Source organism: Rana temporaria, chromosome 3 (assembly GCF_905171775.1).
Source record: "Rana temporaria chromosome 3, aRanTem1.1, whole genome shotgun sequence".
NCBI classification, from domain to species: domain Eukaryota; kingdom Metazoa; phylum Chordata; class Amphibia; order Anura; family Ranidae; genus Rana; species Rana temporaria.
In genome coordinates, this window is record NC_053491.1 from 390,482,125 (window position 1) to 390,504,910 (window position 22,786).

General features: G+C 46.2%; 1 protein-coding gene across 2 annotated transcripts in view; it reads left to right on the top strand.

The window, feature by feature from the left end:
* The window catches only part of SMC1B (structural maintenance of chromosomes 1B), a 172,220-nt gene that overhangs the window by 53,028 nt on the left and 96,406 nt on the right, over positions 1-22,786 (top strand). For both annotated transcript variants that reach the window (XM_040345795.1, XM_040345793.1), the window contains exons 6-8: positions 3,727-3,985; positions 5,670-5,810; positions 5,943-6,025. In XM_040345795.1, the coding sequence (XP_040201729.1) occupies positions 3,727-3,985; positions 5,670-5,810; positions 5,943-6,025 (483 nt within the window). The remainder of the gene's footprint in view (positions 1-3,726; positions 3,986-5,669; positions 5,811-5,942; positions 6,026-22,786) is intronic.

The following is a 22,786-nucleotide window of genomic DNA, read 5'->3' on the forward strand; positions in this document are numbered from 1 at the left end:
ATTTACGCCTTCCCTCCTCTGAAGCTTCTTCCTCGCCAGCTGCGCAGAGTGGAAGCTGAAGGGATTCCAACAATCCTGATCGCCCCAGATTGGCCGCGCCGCTCCTGGTATGCGGACCTGGTGCGTTCTGTCGCAGGGTCCGATCTTCCACCCTGCTTTACAGTCGCTGGCTTTAACGGCGTGGCTGTTGAGAGCCTGGTACTGAAGGACCGGGGCCTATCAGGCTCGGTGGTTTCTACCATGCTGCGTGCACGGAAGTCTACTTCACGAAAGATTTACCATCGTACGTGGAAGGCCTACATCTCTATGTGTGAGGAGATGAGATGGCACCCCCGTACATACGTGGTGTCCCGGATTCTGCTGTTCTTACAGCGGGGAGTAGACCAGGCTCTCGCCTTAAGTACGGTTAAGAGTCAGATTTCGGCTCTAGCTGTCTACTTTCAGCGACCCTTGGCAGCGCACTCCTTGCTGCGTACGTTTGTGCAGGGGGTCCGGCATGTGGCCCCTTCTGTGCGCCCTCCACTGCCCCCATGGGACTTGAATTTAGTCCTCTCGGTGCTTCAAGAAGCTCCCTTTGAGTACATTCGAAAGATCCCCTTGTTGACTCTGTCTCAGAAGGTGGTTTTTACATCGATCAGACGGGTGTCTGAACTGGCGGCCTTGTCCTGCAAGGCTCCTTACTTGGTCATCCATGAGGATAAGGTGGTGCTGTGGCCGCAGCCATCTTTTCTCCCGAAGGTTGTTACGGCTTTTCACATTAATGAGGACATTGTGTTACCATCCTTATGTCCTCGGCCGAAGAACCCTAAGGAGGCCACTTTACATTACCTGGATGTGGTTCGGGCTCTACGTGTGTACTTATCTGCTATGGCTCCGTTCCGGAAGTCGGATTCACTGTTCGTGTCGGTGAACAGTCCTGCAAAAAGGTCTGGCGGTGTCGTCGGCCACCATTTCTAGGTGGATCAGACAGGTTGTGCTTCAGGCCTATGCCCTGAAGGGGCGGGCGCCTCCCTTTCAGGTCACGGTGCATTCGACCAGGGCGATCAGTGCCTCTTGGGCTTTCCGTCATTAAGCCTCTGATTTACAGGTGTGTAAGGCAGCGACCTGGTCGTCAATCCACACCTCCAAGGTGGATGTGAGTGCATCTTCGGATGCCTCCTTCGGCCGCAAGGTGTTACAGGCGGCAGTTTAAGGTTGGAGTTTCTCCGTTGAGTAACTCCGGTTTTGTTTGGGGTGTAGCTTGGTTTGCTGTGTTGTTTTCCCACCCCTCAAATTTTTGACACTGCTTGGGGACATCCCTAAGGTCAATGCTGCTGTGTCCGTTATTGAACGGAAGAGAAAATAGGATTTTTGTACTCACCGTAAAATCCATTTCTCTGAGTTCATGGACGGACACAGCACCCACCCCTCCTTTGTACTGCTTGTTACGAACTGGAGCTGCTGAGGCAGAGTGTGGGTTATACCCGGGGGACCACGCCCACTGGGAGAAGCTGTAATGAGGAAAGTGTTATTAACACTTTAAGTGATGTTTTTCTGCCTAACTCTCCTGGAAGGAAGGTGCATAACCCTAAGGTCAAAGGCTGCTGTGTCCGTCCATGAACTCAGAAAAATTTATTTTACGGTGAGTACAAAAATCCTATTTTTGTGAACACCCAAGGTGCCAAAGATGGACTGAATGTCCCATTCACACTGCAACACAGACTGGAGCTGCAATGCAGTGCAACATACAGGATCACAAGTCACTGTACAGCAGAGCAGCGCATTGCGCTGCTATACAATGATATCAATGAAGTGTATTTTGAAGCAATAGCATTCTCCATCTTTCTGGGACAACGTTACACAAGATTTTGGGGCATATCTGTAGGAATTTGTGCCCTTCATCAAAAGAACGTTTGCAAGGTTAGTTACTGACTTTGGGTGAGAAGACCTCACTTGCAGTCTGTGTTAATCCCAGTGGTGTTCTATAGGGTTGATGTCAGGATTCTTTATAGTCCACAGAGTTCCTCCACATCAAACCATGTCTATATGGAGCTGGCATTGTGCACAAGAGCAAAGTCATTTTGGAACAGAGAAGGGCCTTCCTCAAACTGATGTAAGAAGGTTGAAAGCACACAGTTGTCTAAAATGCCTTTAACCACTTAACCCCCGGACCATATTGCTAGTCAAAGACCAGGCCACTTTTTGCGATTCGGCACTGCGTCACTTTAACTGACAATTGCGCGGTCGTGCGACGTGGCTCCCAAACAAAATTGGCTTTCTTTTTTCCCCACAAATAGAGCTTTCTTTTGGTGGTATTTGATCACCTCTGCGGTTTTTCGTTTTTGCGCTATAAACAAAAATAGAGCAACAATTTTGAAAAAAATGAATATTTTTTACTTTTTGCTGTAATAAATATCCCCCAAAAATATATAAAAAAACAATTATTTTCCTCAGTTTAGGCCGATACGTATTCATATATTTTTCATTAAAAAAAAAATCGCAATAAGCGTTTAGTGATTGGTTTGCGCAAAAGTTATATCATTTACAAAATAGGGGATAGTTTTATGGCATTTTTCTTAATATTTTTTTTTTCTAGTAATGGCGGCGATCAGCGATTTTTATCAGTACTGCGACATTATGGCGGACACTTTTGACACATTTTTGGGACCATTAGCATTTTTATAGCGATCAGTGCTGTAAAAATGCATTGATTACTATAAAAATGCCACTGGCAGTAAAGGGGTAAACACTAGGGGGCGAGGAAGGGGTTAATCATGTTCCCTGGGTGTGTTCTAACTGAAGGGGGGGTGGGACTGACATGGGGAAATGACAAATCGCTGTTCATACATTGTATGAACAGACGATAGGTCATTTTCCCCCCCTGACAGGACTGGGAGCTGTGTGTTTACACACACAGCCATTAGTTCTCGCTCTGTAACGAGCGATCGCGGGTGCCCGGCGGTGATCGCGACCACCAGGCACGCACGGCGCGCGCCCCTATTGGCTGCTCGGCAAGATGACGTATAGCTACGTGATCTCGCCCAGCAGCCCGGCGGCTGGTCGGCAAGCAGTTAAAGTATATATAAACCCTCACCTTGTAAAAAATAAATAAAAAACATTTGGTTTAAAATAGAAATGAAAGGCAGAACATATTTGTATAGATCTATATTATTTTTTTTTTTATACCCTTCACCTTTTTCTTTATAGGTTTTCACATTCCCTCTGTTCTCAGCTACATACAAGCTGAAGGAGGAGAAACAGCAGCACACCGAACTGCCCAGTGAAAGTCAGGGGGGGTTTAAACAAATATGATCATTAGAGGAGAGCACACTGAGTTTCCAGCACAGCCAGAGAACTTACCATACTGAGCTCTCCTGCTTAGTGTTCTCAGTTTTAAATAGTTTGTCATACAAGCACATGGTACAGCAGGCACATATAAGGAATATGACATGTTGAGTTTACATACTCTTTAAAGTAAATATCTGTAAGGTGACCATACACTGGACCCATCTCACCCTGTCCCACTGGCGGCTTAATCTTGTGTTTGTATTGCTTAGCCAGTATGGACTACAGAGATTATAATTGGTCAGCACCGTCACATGGACGGCGCTGACCCTTTAGAAACAGTCTAGCCAGTACTGTCAGCACGGAGAGGAGAGAACGCCGCCGGGGTTTTAATAATAATAATAATAATTGGTTAGTTTACAGAGAGACAGTTTGGTGATCTTTTTTTCACATTACCTGTAGAGTCCTTGAAGCATCACTAAATCAATTGAGGCCCCAGTTCATTAAAACAAAAGAAAATTCTAAACACCAGATGAAGAAGGTTGAAATTACTAAATCTTCCCTGAAGAAAACTGAGAAACACTGTGGCACACTGGAGCAAGACATTAATGAGTTGGAAAAGGAGATTGATGAAGTAAAGCAGGCCTGGAGAATATTCGATCAGAAGCTTGAAGAGGAGCATTTAGAAAGACAAGCAGATGTTGAGTTGGAGCAAAGTCAGGTAATTGAAGCTGATTCTTCCACTTACATAACACTGGTTTCTTTTCCCTGGTGCATCTTTCACTGTTAAAGCGAAGGCTTGCTATGGTATAACGAGCATCGGAAATATTAATGGTGCCAAAGCAGTACCCCGAAATATCTACATTATGCCTTGAATTGCTCCTGAGAAACAGCAAGGCAATTCCTGTGCCTAAGCACTTCTGTGCATACAGCCCTATAGCTGTAAATCTGTACTGTCAGGCACTTCTGCTTGATTTCATTCCTGTGGTGCTCACTGTTCTCCTGGCTGAGGAGAAAGCTGTACCTAAGGACCTACAGAAAAGTATTTCCCTGATTCAGCTTTATCCATTCCTTGGATGTGGGCTTTCTGAATCTCAAGACAATAGAGCCCTGCTTAGTAGATCTTAAAAATCCCAGTTGATCATACTGTTGACATTAACAAACCCCTGGATTGTTTTCCACTTACCGTATTTATCTTGCTATAACGCGCCCCAGCGTATAGCACGCAGCCCCGAACTTGAAGGAAAATTCCTGAAAAAAAAAAAAATACTTACCGTTTTGGATGCCCCTCGTTGGTGTCTTGCCCGTCGTCCATCGGCGGCCTCGTCCGGTCCGGCGTCCTTCTGCGGCCGTCGTGGTGTCCTCCCCGCTCGATCCCCGCTTCCCGCGCTGTGTTTGAACCACTCCGCCGACATATACCGAGCAAAATACACTCGGGTATAGTCGGGCAGGCTCGGCTCCTCTCGCGAGAGGAGCCGAGCCTGCCCAACTATACCCGAGTGTACTGCGCTCGGTATATGTCGGTGCAGTGGTTCAAACACAGTGTGGGAAGCGGGTATCGGCGTATATCGCGCACACACGATTTTGCCCTGATTTTCAGGGCAAAAAAGTGCGCGGTATACGCCGATAAATACGGTACCTGATAGATTTTCTATAAACACATCTGCACATTTATAGTCTGTGAATCCCAACAAACTATTACTTTGCTGTAAGTACAAAAATACCCTTGTTTCTCTGTGTCACATATAATTTAATATTTTCATTGGCAGCCATAATGATTGTATCTCGTCCAATTTTTTTTTTTTTTTTGTGGCAAGTCTTTCAGATGCCGTGTGTCAGAAAACATTAGACCCTCTGCAATCCTTGATTTCATGAAATGCAAATGCTCCAGGTTGAGCGAGACCACATGTTTCTGCAATAGGCTAGGATGCTTGTGAGCAGTGTTTTGCTTTTTCTTCCATGTTATTCATAAGTAGAGACCTTTTTATTCAGACTAATGCATTTGCCCTTTAAATTAATGAAATGCATGTTACTATTCTTTTGGGAATAAGACATGCACTTTTAATATTGAGCTTATATAACCCAAATAAGATAGCTAGTCAATTTATGGTGAAGCATGCCATCAGGGACTCAAAAGGCACCACGTTTACAGCACCAACTCTGAAGGTCCAGCATGTAATGCCAGACCTTCAGAGTGCATGCGCCGGTTTACTACCACTTTAAAGCAGAATGCATTTACATGTTATTGTTTTCAATACAAATCTTAAACCTAAGGGTAATTCCTTTTTTAAGGCTAGGAGGCAGAATATGTTAGTCAACCAAAGTAGGGATTTATTGTATTTTGCTTGGAGGAGTTGTTCAGAATTAGCAGCTAATAGGCGGTTGTAACATCCCTGTCTTCATAGCTGGATCAATACAGGCTGTTAAAAGAGGAGTCGCGAAAGAAAAATGCTGTACTGGGGCAGCAGCTGGAAAAGCTTCACTGGGAAGAGAGGGCTATAGAAGAGAAAATGGCGTTTCAGCAGAGGAGACAAAACGAAATAGAGGTAATTATTTTGCAGTTTTAACACCGATAAATCAAACCGGTTTATCTGGATGTTTCTCTGTCTACATCTGTTTAATACCATGATTTTAAAAGATTACAATTTCAAAGAGATGTATTACTTTGTTTCCCGCAGGCAAACAAAAAGTGTGTAGAGGAGCAGATTGAAGACTACAACAGGAGAGTGGGGAAATTAGAAGACTACATCAACACTTGCATGTATGTGCTACATAAAACTACATCAACACTTGCATGTATGTGCTACATAAGAAATTATGTTTACTTATACTAAAAGGCCAGTAAACACAATTACAAAGAAGTAAACTGATACTGTTTCAAGCCCCCTTTGACTTGTGCCCTCAGCTGTGGGTGCTGGACTGGCTCACAAACTTGTGTCTGCTCCCACACTGTAATCCATTAAAGGAGCCACCACTGCACACAGATGCCAGTGTTCAAAAGTAATTTTTTTCCATTGGATGAAACCAGCACATCCCCCTCCTAGAACCAGAAACTCTTAATGCATTTCACCCATCAACAGAGCTTAAACGCTGATATCGGTGTGTGGTGGTAGCTCCTTTATTCACCACTTCAGCCCCGAAAGTATTTACCCCCTTAATGACCAGGCCATTCTTTGCGATACGACACTGCATCGCTTTAACTGATAGTTGCGCGGTCGTGTGATGTACCCAAACAAAATTGATGTCCCTGTTTTCCCCATAAATAGATCTTTCTTTTGCTGGCATTTGATCACCTCTGTGATTTTTATTTTTTGCGCTATAAACTAAAAAATAAATATATAAATATGTAATATATATTCTACAATAACAAACACATAGAAAAAATATCATTCAAAACACATGAATATGTTTCATCACCCTTGTATACTTATAAGTACTCACATCTATGCATAGAGTCAGGAACTTGGGCAAGGAAGGAGGCACATGAATCCAGCCACACAAAAGATAGGCACCCCATCAGGGTCACTACAACTTCAAGAGCAACCCACTAGGGCCAATTCTTACCTATTGGATAATAACCAGATGTAAAGTGTCCGTGAACTCCTAATATAGATCAGGATCACCAATTAATGGTAGTGGAGGATCAATATATTGAAGTAAAAAATGTTTACTATACATATTAAAGAAACATTAATGAGAAGGATATAAAAAATATATAGAAAACTGACTTTGACACAAGATGGGAGGAGTGTGCCTAACACAAGATTCCAGGGTTGGAAAGATATAAATTGTCTCTTGGTAACTAAGTAGATTTCTTATCTTCCCAATACGGCACTAGAATGAGACAAGGCAAAAAAAAGCGAAGACCACCATAATGCAAGTGCTCCATTGGGATATTATCCCCAAATAAGACCCTAGAAGGGACACATCCCACCCCCACCAAAACTGTAAAGGTGTATAAGACTGACCTTCAACATATGCCTCCATATCCATTGGAAAAATTGCCTCCCCCTGGTCTGTATAAATGGGGGAATGCAAATGGCCGGCTGCAGTGCAGCTCCTCCCTGTGCCTGCCACATCCTGAATGGCCCAACGGGAGCGCGGGCAGGTATGTCCAGAAATTGTGGGGCGAGGTAAACAAAACGCCTGCAGCTACACTTCCGAATTGGACCGGCGTATGGCGGAAGTGACGTGCAGACCATGCGCATGCCCATATCCCATGCTAGGGGAGGCCGCGGTAGGTGAGAGGCCTCGCCCTGTTAAGGATTGTGACGTGGTTCCCCATACATAACAAAAAGACGCCAAGCAACCACCCAACATACCCAATCATTCCAAAGGACCCACACACAGACAGACAAGCCAACCAATCTGCGAACACACAGACTAAAAGCACACAATCAAACAGACCTCCAAATATCCAGACAAAACCAGCCATATAACAGTTAAAGATCCAACAAATGAACATGATTGGAGACACAGACACCACCAATCCACAATAGGACATGACCCATTAATCCAATAGTAGGGGAAAAGGGTCCTCATGCTTTTTTTTTTCAGGGTATGAGGACCATACAAAATTCATTTTTTATTATTGTTGGCAACCTACATTACTTATAGCATGTTATTAAAGCGGAGGGTCACCCTAATAACATGTATATCTGACCAACTCCCTTATATTCGTAACAAGTACTGTCCGCAATTATTATTATTTTTTATGCTGTACGTACCTTGTAATCCATTTTTTCAATCTACTTCTCCCCGCGGGAGTAGGCGTTTCTATGCCTAGGGGGATTGTCATCTGGGAGGTCGCCCAGATGATTGACGTCTGTTCCCCCCGGCAGATTAGGCCCCGCCCCCTGTATTGCGCAGGCGCGCACGAGTTACGGGGTTTCCGAAAGAAGCCGAACATGCAGAGCGCAGGTGCCGTATAGAGCCGACTCGCATCTCCGCATTTTCGGCTTTTTTCGGAAACCCCGTAACTCGTGTGCGCTTACGCAATACGGGGGGCGGGGCCTTATCTGCCGGGGCGAACAAACGTCAATCATCTGGGCGACCTCCCAGATGACAATCCCCCTAGGCATAGAAACGCCTACTCCCGCTGAGAGAAGTAGATTGAAAAAATGGATTACAAGGTACGTACAGCATTAAAAAAATTTTTTATTGCGGACAGTACTTGTTACGAATATAAGGGAGTTGGTCAGATATACATGCTATTAGGGTGAACCTCCACTTTAACTTCATCTGTGGGTATTACTTTTCCATATCAGGCAAGCTTAGTAAAACTTGGTAAACAGTTTTGGCAAGTAAACCACAAAATAACTTCTATCACAATACAGGGCAGTTTCAGTAATAAAGCTTTCTTAATCGTACATCATAGGACACAAAGGACCTTATACTCATGACTACTTGGGTTGCTTCGTGTTTTCACCAGACACTGGTGAAAAAAGCAAAAATTCCTGCCCAGGCACAACTCCTCCCAAATCAGCTAAGCCTCACTATTTAGCTATTGATTGTAGGTGCTGGATGTTTTTCCTTATGCCACCCTGAAAATCTTTTGATTGACTTTGTTCCCATTACTTCTGGCCTGTTCCTTACATATCTGAGGAGCAGAGGTAGGCCTTGTTCCAAATGGTTGCTAAGGCAAGCAGGCCAAAAGGGGACTATACATGCAACCTGCATTCAAGAGTGAGGGCGGCCTGTCAAGTCACTGACTTTCTGCTCTACCCCTTCAATCCTTACTGGAGCACTGGGCTGTGAAGGGGGCGAGAGCAGCTATGCCAGCTGCAGGTCAAGCATCTGGGTTGATCCCAACATTAAAGTTAGGATTCTTGCAGAACCTGGATGTCATCTGTGATAAAACGCATAGGGTAGGGCCTACGAGAGTGACGTCACCACGCACGCTGCATTTGATTGCGTAAATGCGTGGGTTTGCTCTGTCTGCCCGGAAACACTGGCTTTTATGACATGTCTTGAACTTCTAATGTGAGTTTCCTCTATGGATTTTAAAATAAATAGGTTCATAAGGTACCTACGGTCTTGCTTTTTATCCATCATTTCTGAGATAATTTGTGGCGGCTCCCATTCTGCATGAACAATTGAGGAGAGACAGCAACTGTCAGACGAGATTAATCCCTAATGCGCTTTTTGACCATTTACTAACAGTAATGGTCAATATAATCTGGTAAGATGCTGGAGTGTTTTATGTTGTTTAGGAGCACCTTTCATATTGTTCCAGGCTGATTTACCCCCTATGCGCTGTTAGACCATTTACTAGTTTAATTAAAGTGGATGTAAACCTGATTCATTAAATTTGAGTTGGGCACGTATATCTGTAGTGTTTCCTTATGTGTCTCCAAAGCACAAAGTCCCATGGCTTTCTCCTGCTCCATTCTTCTGTTATCTGCATGATAACTTCTGAAAAGCTCTCCATCAACTGTGATAAAACCAGCCTGAATTTTGTGTTGTGCGAGGTTGCTATAAACAGCTCTGCAAGTCTCTGCCTATGTGGAGTGGTGTGTGCCTTTCCTCCAATCAGCTGTCATGGCTGTATTCACTGCAGTGCTGAACAGGAAGAGAAAATCTGTAACACCATCTTCACTTTCTAAAGGATATATAAAGCTGAAGACAGCAGATATACCGTATATACTCGAGTATAAGCCGAGTTTTTCATCACTTTTTTTGTGCTGAAAAAGCACCCCCCCCCTCAGCTGATACTCAAATGAGGGTCCCACTTACTGCTCTCCAGTCTCTCTGGGGCTGCTTTGAGCCATTCCTACGACCGCCTCTATAGGTCTGGATAGTGATGGTGATCCGCCTCTAGAGGTCTAACAGCGGCCTTCAGTGTTTCGGAGTCGGCGCCATTTTGTTGTAGCCGCGACTCAAACCCGACAGTACAGTGGACAACGGGAGACTGTAAACAAGGTGAGGCTGCAGATGGGTACAGCGAGGCTGCAGATGGGCACAGTGAGGCTGCAAATGTGCACAGTGAGGCTGCAGATGGGCATTGTTTACCGGTAGCGGCTGCATTTCCCACCCCCTAGGCTTATACGCAAATCAATACGCTTTCCCATTTTCTTGTGGTAAAATAAGGTGCCTCGGCTTATATTCAGGTCGGCTTATACTCGAGTATATAAGGTACATGTAAATCTTATGTAGGGAGATTTGTTTCATCTCTGTGTTTCATCTGAGGCTGTTCACGTCATATGTGAGGGTTTACATCCACTTTAATGGTCCTTATAATCTGGTAAGAAGCTGGAGTGTGTGCTTTCTACCTGGGTGCATGGATCTGATCTATATCAAACGGGTGACTAGTTACGGCTTTTAATATTGGATCATCACATTATGAACTTTTTCTATACATTTGGACTTTTATATTGTCTGTATTAAGAAACAATCCGAACATCAGTGGTATTAATTTATTTTGTATGTTAGGAGTGAGCTTTCTTGTTTTAGTGGGTTTTTGTGTTATATGATTTAGTACTATTTTACAGAGTGTCACACAGGTAGTGCCCCTTATTTTTACTTGTTGATGCTGCCAGAAAGTCTGCAGTTTTTCAACAGACGAGCTGTTCTGCAGCTGTAGCAGTTAGAGAGCCGTGACAACCCATTTTCATATTGAATGAAGACAGGGTGTGCCATCTTTTTGTCCTAATCATAAGCATCCTAAGAAGGTGCTTCACTCTTTGATGTTCACAATGTATGAGTTTACCTATCTACAGCTTCATTTCAGCAGCCGGATTCCCTGTTTGTGGGTCCTTGCAAGGGTCAAGCTGCTTCTCAATCCACTCTTTTTAGTTGGATTTGTCAACTCATTTCTCTTCCGTTCATAGACGGACACAGCATCCTTTGACATTAGGGTTATATCTGCTTCCCTTTAGGAGAGTTTAGGCAGAAAAAAAAGCACTTAAAGTGTTAACAACACATTCCTCAGTGCAGCTCCTCCCAGGGGGCGTGGCCCCCCGGGTATAACCCACCACCTGCTCTAGCAGCTTCAGGCTGGGTCCTCGACTCTTGTAGTCCCCCCATGTTCCCCCCATGTTCGGCCATCGAGCGTGTGCCGGCCCTTAGCTCAGCTTTGGGACGTCCACGACAGGCCCCATTGCTCCAGGGGCGGCCGGGGAACTTCGGTTCTAGGGCACACATATGACCGGTCTTTTATGGCTTTGTCACAGTGTGTCTGGCCGACAGCCATGCCGTTTAGCAGACGTTGGTTCTGTCTGGGATACCTCCAGCCGGTGGTCGCAGGACGGGTAAGTAGTGACCCCTTGCTCAGGTAAGTGGTCTGGCTGGAATTTTCCCAGGGGAGGTCGACTGAGGGTTCGCCCTGCTTTCCTCTCTCCCATTTCCTCTCCCTCCTTCCCTTTTGGGTAGCGGCCGTGAGGGGGGGCTTTTCTGGGGTCTCTTTATTACACCAGGGCCTGTGTGTTACCTGGGGCTGTGTGTGTTCACTGCAGGGGGCTGTATGTGTTCACTGCGGGTCTTGTGCGCTTGTTACTGTGCTGCTGTGGGCTGCAGGCTGTGTCTGTACTTTTAAAAAAAAAAATGCGCAACGGCCGCCATTTTGACGTTGTTGCGCCTTATATTGCTCGGCGGCCATTTTCTTGTGGTCCTTGGCGTTTTTTTTGCATTACGGCGGCCATCTTAAATTTTCGTTTGGCCTTGTGTGGCCGTTTTAGCGCTCGGAGAGACAGCGAATCTCTCTGTGGGGACAGTCAGCAGCGCGGCCGGCTTCTCAGCACTTCATCAGGCTCCTCTCAGCGCGATGCACCAGGCGGGGTGGTGGGGAGGTACCAGATGTACCGGTCCCTTTTGGGTTCCACGAACCGCAGCGCACTACAAATGTGTTCCTTATTTGGACATTTTTTGTTACACCGCAGAATGCTTTTTTTGCAGTGCCTGAATGCTTTGCGACCCCTTTGTAAGAAGGTGGGTCTCTCCCCCTGTGGACCCTCTAGTGTCTGGATGGAACAAAGCCGACACGTTGTCCATGGAAGGGGCTCCTGCCTTTGGGGACCCCGCTGAGACCGGTCTTAGCTGGGTCTCTAGTGTCACAGACTCTGACTGAAAGGGCGAAGCTCCTGCTGCAGGAGCTGGGGGCACAAGATGCTGCCGAGACCTGTAAGGACCTAGCTGAACAATTGGTTCAGGGTCTGTAATTCGTCTGTGAGTCGGTCCTGGATGCGCTCCCCTTGCTTTCCAGGGCCTCCGCCTGTGTGGGGGTGTTTGCGCCACCTCGTGTGGCGAACATGCTGGTCTGCGGACCAATCTTCAAAAGGGTCCTTGGTGGACTTACCCCTTTAAGGGTGGGTGGCTTTTTGGGCCTCCCGGGATGACACCCCTAAGGATGCCACGGGTGGTAAGAGCACGCTGCTTCCACTGTCTAGGGAGGGCAAGGAGCCTCGCCGTCAGCGAGAGCCCTCCTCTCCCGAGCGGTTCGTGCGCCTAGCACAGCGGGGAAAATATCTGCATGGTGCTGAGGCCCCCGCTGCGGGGCTGTGGCGCGCCTGATACCCCGTGCCTGACGGGCCTGCGGACAGTACTGCTTCCGCATGTAGGTCTGCCGGCTTTGTGACTTTGCGGCTCGTGGAGGCCTCTTCTTTCCGACCGTTGGATTTGCAAAGTTGTTTTCTTGCGGTGCAAGATAGATTTTCTCTCTTGGCTACCAAACAGAATTTTTTCCCTCCAACCTCTGGCTTCCTCCGATTCGCCGTTTGGCTCTGTCAGGGGCTGTCCAGTATCTTCTGGTCGGGGGAGTGATTGTGCCAGTTCCCTCGATGGAACGATCTCAGGGGTATTACTCTAATCTGTTTGTAGTCCCCAAGGAGGACGGGGTCCGTCCAATCCTGGGCCTCAAGGCTCTCGTTTGTTTTTTGTCAAAGTGCAAAATTTCAGGATGGGGATTTTCTGGCGTCCTTGGATGTCATGAACGCGTACCTGCATGTTCCCATATGCTCAAAGCACCAGAGGTTCTGGGCTTTGCGGTCAGGGAGGGCCATTTTCATTATGTGGCCCTCCCGCTCGGCTTGGTGTCGACACCACGGGTTTTCACCGAGGTGCTCGTCCCAATACTGGCCCGGCTGTGACAGCAGGGGTTTGTTATCGTGGGGTGTCTGGACGACATTCTCCTACGAGCTTCTTCGAGCTCTGAATTAGTGGAGCCGTGTCTATCACGTGTCAGACTCTCCAATAGTTTGGCTGGCTTCTGTATTGTCCAGAAGTCAGTGTTGATTCTGTCTCAGGGACTGGAATTCCTGGGACTAGTCCTGGATTCCGCCGGGGCGGGAGTTTTTTTCTCCTAACGGAAAAACTTCAGACTCTGCAATCTGCTGGGCAGCAGTTGTCGACCTAGAAGTGGTCATCTCTGCGATTCTGCATGAGGGTTCTGGGTTTGACGGTGGCCTATTTTGAGGCGGTTCCGCATGCCCAATTCCACACCAGGGTGCTACAGAGGGAACTGCTGTCACGTTGGGACAAGCTTCCGTCATCTCTGGATTACCAGGTTCATTGAGTCAACTGGTCATGTTTCCTCCGGTGCTTCGGGCCGGGAAGTCGTTTTCTGCCGTGCCACTGGACAGTGGTCACGACGGATGCCAGCCTCTCCGGTTGGGGGGGGCGTTTGGGGCACCCAGTCAGCCCAGGGGCGCTGGACTCCGGAGGAGTCCCGCCTACCGATCAATATTCTGGAGCTCCGAGCAATTAAGCTGTGCCTTGCCAGGTGGTCCCTGGATCTGCAGGGCCGACCGGTCAGGATCCAGTCCGACAACGCCGTGGCGTACGTCAATCAACAGGGAGGCACACGGAGTTCAGCTGCAGCGACGGAGTTCAGCTGCAGCGAGGGAGGTCGCGCACATCCTTCGGTGGGCCAAAAGGTCCGTTCCGGCTCTATCAGCCGTGTACGTTCCGGGGGTACAGTATGGCAAGCCGACTTCCTAAGTCGCACTACACTAGGCCAAGGAGCGTGGTCTCTCCACCCGCAGGTGTTTCAGGGTCTGTGCCAAAAAGTGGGGCACTCCGGACGTGGTCCTTCTAGCGTCCCGTCTCTATCGGTAGGTGCCACGGTTCGTGGCCAGGTTTAAGGAACCGTGGGCGGACGCGTCAGGCGCGTTGGTGGCTCCTTGGGGTCACTATCGCCTAATTTACACCTTCCCTCCTCGGAAGCTTCTTCCTCGCCTGCTGCGCAGAGTTGAAGCCGAAGGGATTCTATCAATTTGATTGCCCCTGATTGGCCGCATCGCTCCTGGTACACGGACCTGGTGCGTCTGGTGGCAGACGCCCCCTGGCGTCTTGCCCTGGGAGATGATCTTCTGTTACAGGGTCCGATCTTCCACCCTGTTTTTACAGCCACTGGCTTTAGCGGCGTGGCTGTTGAGAGCCAGGGGCTGAAGGACCGAGGCCTATTGGGCTCGGTGGTCTCTACCGTGCTGCCTGCACGGAAGTCTACCTCACGTAGGATTTCTCATCATACGTGGAAGGCCTACATCTCTGTGTGTGAGGAGATGAAACGGCACCCTCGTACATATGTGGTGTACAGGGTTCTGCTGTTTTTACAGCAGGGAGTGGATCAGGCTCTCGCCTTAAGTATGGTTACGAGTCAGATTTCTACTCTGGCTGTTTACTTTCAGCGACCCTTGGCGTCGCACTCCTTGGTGCGTACGTTTGGTCAGGGGTCTGGCATGTGGCCCCTCCGGTGTGCCCTCCACTACCCCCATGGGACTTGAATTTAGTCCTTTCGGTGCTTCAGGATGCTCCCTTTGAGGACATTCGGGAGGTTTTTTGTTGACTGTCACTAAAGGTGATTTTTTTCTGGTGGCAATTACCTCGATCAGACGAGTGTCTGTCTGAACTGGCGGCCTTGTCTTGCAAGGCTCACTACTTGGTCATCCATAAGGATGAGGTGGTGCTGCGGCCGCAGCCGTCTTTTCTCCCCAAGGTCGTTTCGGCTTTTCACATTGATGTGGACATTGTTCTTCCATCCTTATGTCCTCGGCCGAAATGCAAGGAGGAGGCCACTTTACATACTCTGGATGTGGTTCGGGCCCTACGAGTGTACTTATCTGCTACGATTCCGTTCCGGAAGTCGGACTCACTGTTCGTGTTGGTAGCTGGTCCTACAAGAGGGCCTGGCAGTCTCGTCGGCCACCATTTCTAGGTGGATCCGATGGATTGTGCTTCAGGCCTCTGCCCTGAAGGGGCGTGCGCCCCCCTTTCGGGTTATGGCGCATTTGACCAGGGCGATCGGGGCCTCTTGGGCTTTCCGGCATCATGCCTCTGTGTTACAGGTGTGTAAGGCAGCGACCTGGTCATTGATCCACACTTTTTTAAAGTTTTACAAGGTGGATGTGTGTGCATCTTCTGATGCCTCCTTCGGCCGCAGGTGTTACAGGCAGCAGTTTATGGTTGGAGTTTCTCCGTTGAGCAACTCCGGTTTTTGTTTGGGGTGTAACCTGGTTTGCTGTGTTATTTTCCCACCCCTCGAAAAATTTTGACACTGCTTGGGGACGTTCCTACTGTCAAAGGATGCTGCGTCCGTCTATGAACGGAAGAGAAAATAGGATTTTTGTACTCACCGTAAAATCCATTTCTCTGAGTTCATAGACGGACACAGCACCCACCCCTCCTTTGTTTGTACTGCTTGTTACAAACTGAGGCTGCTAGAGGAGGTGGTGGGTTATACCCCGGGGGCCACGCCCCCTGGGAGGAGCTGCACTGAGGAATGTGTTGTTAACACTTTAAGTGCTTTTTATCTGCCTAAACTCTCCTAAAGGGAAGCGGATTTAACCCTACTGTCAAAGGATGCTGTATCCGTCTATGAATTTAGAGAAATGGATTTTACGGCGAGTACAAAAATCCTATTTTCTCCGGCCTATGGTGTCAAGGTTCCTCCCTTCCCGGTTAAAGCCCATTCCATCAGGAGTGGAACAAAGGATGTTTCTGGACAGCCGCACTCTGAATGGTTGCCTTTATTGAAGTAGGAACAGCACTACAAGTCACAGCAAGCAAAACAAAAACCTGGAAAACTGACGTGGGTGACTAAGCACTAGATTCAGTGCGAAACGCGTCAGCTCCAGGTTTTTGTTTTGCTTGCTGTGACTTGTAGCGTTGTAACTATTTCTTTTTTTTTTGTTTACAAAAGTTTATTGAAAATTTTCAATGAAGAAAATAATAGTAGTAATACATGGACAATCAAACAGGTTGACAAAGATAGATGTCAGTACAAAGTTATTGAGTGGTGGGTAAGAACATATGTGAGGTACATTGCATATCATAACATCAAAAAGAGATATTGGTAGAATCAGTTGTCTAGTAGGAGTTGAATAAAGGGAGCACACCGAAAGGTAGATAGGGTGGGGTTAATAATGTGGTGGAATATTCCAACATGACCATTTAGTGTTATAGGTCTGAATGCTATCATTAAGTGTGTGATAAACTTTTTCGGAGAGTTTGAGGGTTTCCATTCTCTCAAGTACCTGGGTCCAGGAGACACTACTAGATCTCCAATTGAGTGCAATCATCCACTGAATGGAGCTGCATAATGAGTGAAATAGTCTAGTAGAGTGGGTGGGGATCTCTGGGATCTTGTCATATAATATACATATTTGGGGGGTGGGGGTGACTGTATGGCCCGAGGAGTCTTTGAATCTGGCAGCCGCCAGATTCCAAATATGACTTAAGGAGGGGCAGCTCCAGAAGGTGTGTAGTAGTGTGCCCGGTTCCGTACAGCCTCTAAAGCAGTTCGGGGAAACTGAGGTATAAAATGTATGTAGCTTTGTAGGGGTGAGATACCATCTGGTAAAGAGTTTCGTTGGTGTTTCTCTGAAGGATATGGCCTTGTTACATTTTCTTAGATTTTCTGCCATGGCGTGCCATGTATCGGGGGTGAAGGTAATGTTAAGATCACTCTCCCAATGGAGCATTTGATTGGATTTATCTTGTAGGTTAAGGTTATTAAGGTAGCAATATATGCGGGAGATCATCCCTTTATCCCTGGATGATGAGATGCATATCCTTTCAAATGTTGTGTTCGTGGAGGGAATGGTGAGAGAGAAGTGTTGGGCATAGAAAGATTTGATTAATTCATAGTTTTCTAGTTCTCTGAAGGGTAGGCCATTTTCTCTTTGTATCTGTGTAAAGGGTTTAAATACCCACTTGGTTAGAAGTGAGGATAGTGTGGTGAGATTGTTATCAATCCATGCAGAGAACCTCTGTCTGTTGTCAAAGGAAAGCCTGAGCCTAGGATCTCCTAAGAAGGAGGTTAGGGGAGAGATGGGTGAGGAGAGATGATAAATATCTTTGATTTTCAGCCATAGTTGGAGTAATTGTGCAACTATTCTGTTAAGTTTTGAGAGTTTCATGTATGTAATGTTGTTGGACCAAATAGTTCCCTGAAGATGGAAAGGGAGGATCGAGCTAGCTTCGAATCTTTTCCACGGTATATCATATGAGGGGGGGAACCATTGGGAAATCTGGGATAATTTAGTAGCTAAATAGTAATGCCAGAGATTTGGGAGTCCCAAACCACCCATGGACTGGGGGCGGTGTAAAAGTGCATAGCCATACCTAGGCTTTTTATCTGCCCATAGAAATTTATTTATTGTTCTCTGAAGGCCTTCTATCTTGGATTTGGGGACTGTTATAGGGAGGGAGCGAAAGTAGTAGAGTATTTTAGGTATGATAGTCATTCGAACCGCACAAACTCTTCCTAAGAAAGAGATATGATATGAGGACCATGATTTAAGAAGGTTTTCAATTCGAGCTATAATGTGAGGGAAGTTGGATTTATAGAGTAGCGAGTGTGAGGCTGTAATATTAACCCCCAAGTATTTGAAAGAGAGGGGGCACCATATAAAAGGGAAATTTTGTTGTAATAATTTTTGCATATCAGAGGGAATATTAAGTGAAAGGGCAGAACATTTATTGGCGTTAATTTTAAGGCCTGATATATCATGGAATATTTTTAGGGTATCTAGGAGGACCGGTATGGACAACAAAGGTTCTGAGATGAATACTAAAGCATCATCTGCATACATACTTATCTTAAATTCTGAGTCATTTTTAATATATCCTCTGATATCCGTATTGGTTCTAATGGCCTGTGCCAGAGGCTCTATGGCAAGTGCGAATAAGAGTGGGGATAGTGGGCAGCCCTGTCTCGTACCCCTGCCTAGTGGGAAGAAGTTCGAGTTGTTGCCCGGAATTTTAACACGAGTCTGGGGTGAGTGGTATAAAGCGTTAAATCCTTGCAGAAATTGGGCTAAGATTCCATATCTCGGGAGAAGATCATTTAGGTAGGACCAGCTAACGCTATCGAAAGCCTTATGGATGTCAAGGCTTAGGAGACAGGCTCGCTTGGAATTTAGATTGGCATCTTGGACAATGTTCGTTACTAATCTAATGTTGTCTACTATTTGTCTACCTGGTATAAAACCAGTTTGATCTGGGTGAATTAGGGGGGATATAACCTTAGCTAGTCTGTCAGCTAGTATCCTGCCAAAGATCTTTAGATCGTTGTTCAATACTGAAATGGGACGATAATTTTGGGGGAGAGTATGGTCCTTGTCTGGTTTAGGGATCAGGGAAAGGTTCGCAAGGAGCATTTCTTCTGGGAAATTGTTACCCTCAAGGATGTGATTGAAAAGGTTTGTTAGGTTGGGGACTAGAAGAGGGGAGAATTTTTTGTAATAGGAAGAAGTGAATCCGTCTGGACCCGGGGCCGTGGATGTTTTGAGTGATTTTATAATTTGGGAGATTTCATCTGCGGTGCAGGGACCGTTTAGCGAGTCTTTTTGGTTTTGATCTAAGGTGGGAAGCTGGAGGTTGTCCAGCCAGGATTTGGAGAGAGCATTTGGTCTGCCACCTGAATCAGATAGCAGATCTTTGTAAAAGGTGGTAAAAATTTTTAAAACCTCTTGAGGATGTGTGATGAGGTTCCCATTATTATCTCTTAATTTATATATATGGGTGGGGTTTCCATCTTGATTTAACTTCCTAGCAAACATGGCTGATGGGGAGTTACTGTGCAGAAAAAACTTGGCCTTCGAGAATCTCAAAGATCTTTCGGTATTGGCGGATAGTATTAGGTCGAGATCTCGACGCTTAGCTTGTATCTGATCAGTAATATCTTGGGAAGTGGAGTGTTGTAATTTTTTGTACAGTTCATTTAGATCCTTAGTTAAACTTTTAATTCCCGCTAGTCTCTCCTTATTTTTTGTCGCCGCAATTTGGATAATGTGACCCCTCAGGACCGCCTTATGGGCAACCCAGAGGGAGGTAGGGGGGGTGTCAACATTTATATTTTCCAAAAAATAATTCTCAATATGGGTAGTTATAGCGTTCTTGATGTCAGGGTTTGTTAGGAGTGAGTCGTTAAGTCGCCAATTATATATAGAGGGGGCCAGGCCTATGTGGGACGTGTAAAACGAAGTAATGTCATGGTCGGACCAAGGACAGGGGTGTATATGTGCTTGTGATGAGTTGGCTAATAAAATTGGGGTACAGAAGATGTAATCCAGCCTGGCATAGCAATCGTGAGGGTGTGAATAATGCGTATAGGATTTAATACCAGTGTTATGTGCTCTCCATGAGTCAATAAGTTGGAACTTGTTAATGAGTCTGTTAATGGATTTAGAAAATGCCTTAGAGGAGGGGGATATCCTGCTCCTATCTAGGGCAGGGTGTGCGGCCAGGTTGAAGTCTCCTCCCAAGATGACATGGGGGGCTTGAAATTTATCTAGGATGTCAAAAAATTTGGAAAAGAATGTAGTTTGTGCATCATTCGGGGCATAAACAGATGCAATTGTGATTACTTTGTTGTTAATGGTGCCTTTAATAATTATAAAACGGCTATCTGGGTCTTTATAGATGTGTTGAATGTCAAAAACCACTGTATTTCTAATAAATATCGCTACCCCTCGTGTTTTATTGGTAAAAGTTGTATAATGATATTGATTATATGATCTGTTAAAGAAGGTGGGGTGTTTAGAAGTGGCAAAGTGGGTTTCCTGGATTAGGACAATGTCCGCCCCCAGTCTTTTGTAGTGTTGAAACGCTTTTTTCCGTTTCTGGGGGGAGTTAAAGCCTTGCGTGTTGTGAGATATAATTTTAAGATTCATGGGAAAACCTTACATGAAATAACTTCTGAAAGTACGACATCTCTATATATAATTCCAGGGGCGGACCACCGTCCCGACCGGGCCCGTATACAGTTCCTGTCAGGGGTGTGGTCAGCAACCCCGTGGGTATCAACAACAATTCAAAATATATATGCACCTTGGTGAGCAGCAAGTTATATAGAAAATTAAAGTAACAGTAGTATAGCAATGTATGGGTCCACATGTCTTGTGGGTCATGTACCATGTAAAACAAACGTGAGGTCTCATAAGCCTCTATAGTGAGTATCATAAATCTGTTTAGGAACATACAGATAATGGGGACAGAGAAAAGTCTGTCACTAAAAAATAAAACAAAAAAGAACAGAAAGAAGGACAAAATGTCCTTATCCCAACAGCCGACCGGGCGATGCCCCATATGGGGATGGGGCAGCAGCCGAGTGTAGCTGTAGGGGTGGGGTCAATCAAGCGGCGGCGGGTGCACCGGGCATTTTAATTTTTAAAGATGAATGCATTGTGGCGAAACTGTCAATGCTATATATGAGGTGCAACCTGCACCAATAACCATTATAGTGCGTATTGTGGATAATTATAGATATCACAGACAATATCACCACTATAGAGTGTAAAATATGCGCTTCATTTAGATATAGTTGGTTTGGGACAAAATGGTCATAATGAGATATAACCATAGAACAAATATAACCACTGGCATACTTGGTGAGAAACATAAAACTGAGTGTGTACAACATAACCTGATGGGGTAACCACACACACTCGATCAGTGTGCAGATCCATACAGTCCAACAAAGATAGATTCAGAACTGGTGAGTAGTTTAAGAAGTTCGCTGTTGTATGGATGGATGTATCTGAGAATCTTGAGGTGTCTCTGGTGAGTATTTCCATCTAGAGGAGGAGAAAAAAAAACAGAAAAAGAAAAAAAAAACAAAAGGAGACCCCGACCAGTATGCAGGTACAAGAAAATCAGATATAGGGTATGTCTTAAGGAATAGGTTAGATGTTAGGACTGTTCATTGTTCATGATGGACTTAGTAGTGCTGGTTCTGAAAGGAGTTGATTAGTCTTCTTTGATCCCTCTGGTTGCGTCTGGTGGGAGGAGTAGACCAGATTGGTGAGGGCCTGGGCGTAGATGGGGGGCGGATTTGGGGGTCTTGGGCCAGCAGGCCCAATTTTATTAATAGTTCTTTGCCTTCAATGACATTAAATACTGTGTATGTTGATCCATTATGTGGGATCGTGAGCTTAAATGGAAATCCCCATCTATATTTGATTCTGGCTGTTTGTAAAACATTTGTGACCTCCTTCATCCTACGCCTTCTGTCCAGGGTGGCAGGGGATATGTCTGGGTATAGCTGGATTCTCTTGCCTTCCATTGTAAGATTGGGTGTGTTCCTGGAGGCCCTCATAATGTCCTCTTTGACCAGGAAGTCTCTCATGTACATGATGATATCTCTGGGGGGGCTGTCAGAGGGAGGTTTGGGGCGAAGTGCCCTGTGAATTCTGTCACAGGTGAAAGCAGATGGGGGTTTATCCGGCAGGAGGTTATGAAAAAATTTTGTTACTGCTGGCATAAGGTCTGTGATTGATTCAGGGACCCCGCGAAGCCTGATATTATGGCGTCGATTACGGTTGTCAAGGTCCTCGACCTGTGCTTGCATAAAAGCAAAATTGTCAGCCAAGTTTTCATAATCCTTTCTGAGGTCATTGTGAGCTAGGGAGAGCTCATCATGTTTGGTCTCTAACATGTCAGTACGGTTGCCAATGTTAGCTATTTCTTGTGATAAGGCTGCCGTGGAGCTATGAACCTCCTTCTCTATCTTGTCCACCAATTTGTTAAAAATGCTGGTCAGGCTAGCATCCAAGTCTGCTTTGGAGAGCGGGGCATCGTACTCACTGTTCTGGTGATTAGAGTGGACGTATGGGGATGTAAATTCTTTGTGGGCCTGTGATTCCTCGTGCTGTCCGGCGCCATCTTGGGACACCTTGCTGTGTCTTTGCTCCATATCAATAAGGAAGTTTGTGAGGCAATGGCCGGAGCTCCGTTTCCCCTTCTTCCGCGCTGATGGCATGCACAAAGTGTTCCCACAGGGGTGCTGGGTGAAATCGCCGCTGAAAGTGCGTTTTAGCCCTGGGTAATCCGCCCGGAGGGACCGCGACCAACGGAGCTCTGCTCAAGCAAGTCCTCCCTGCATCGCGCCGCGCATGCGCCCCCCGCGTTGTAACTATTTCAATAAAGGCAACCATTGTTCAGAGTGCGGCTGTCCAGAAACATCCTTTGTTCCTGTCTTGCTAAGTGCATTGCCTGCACCTGTGATGCCTGCTACGGTTAATTTTTATTAAGGTTTCCACCTGGAGCGGCCATTCTCTCCCTCTTCATTCCATCAGGAGTGTCGTTG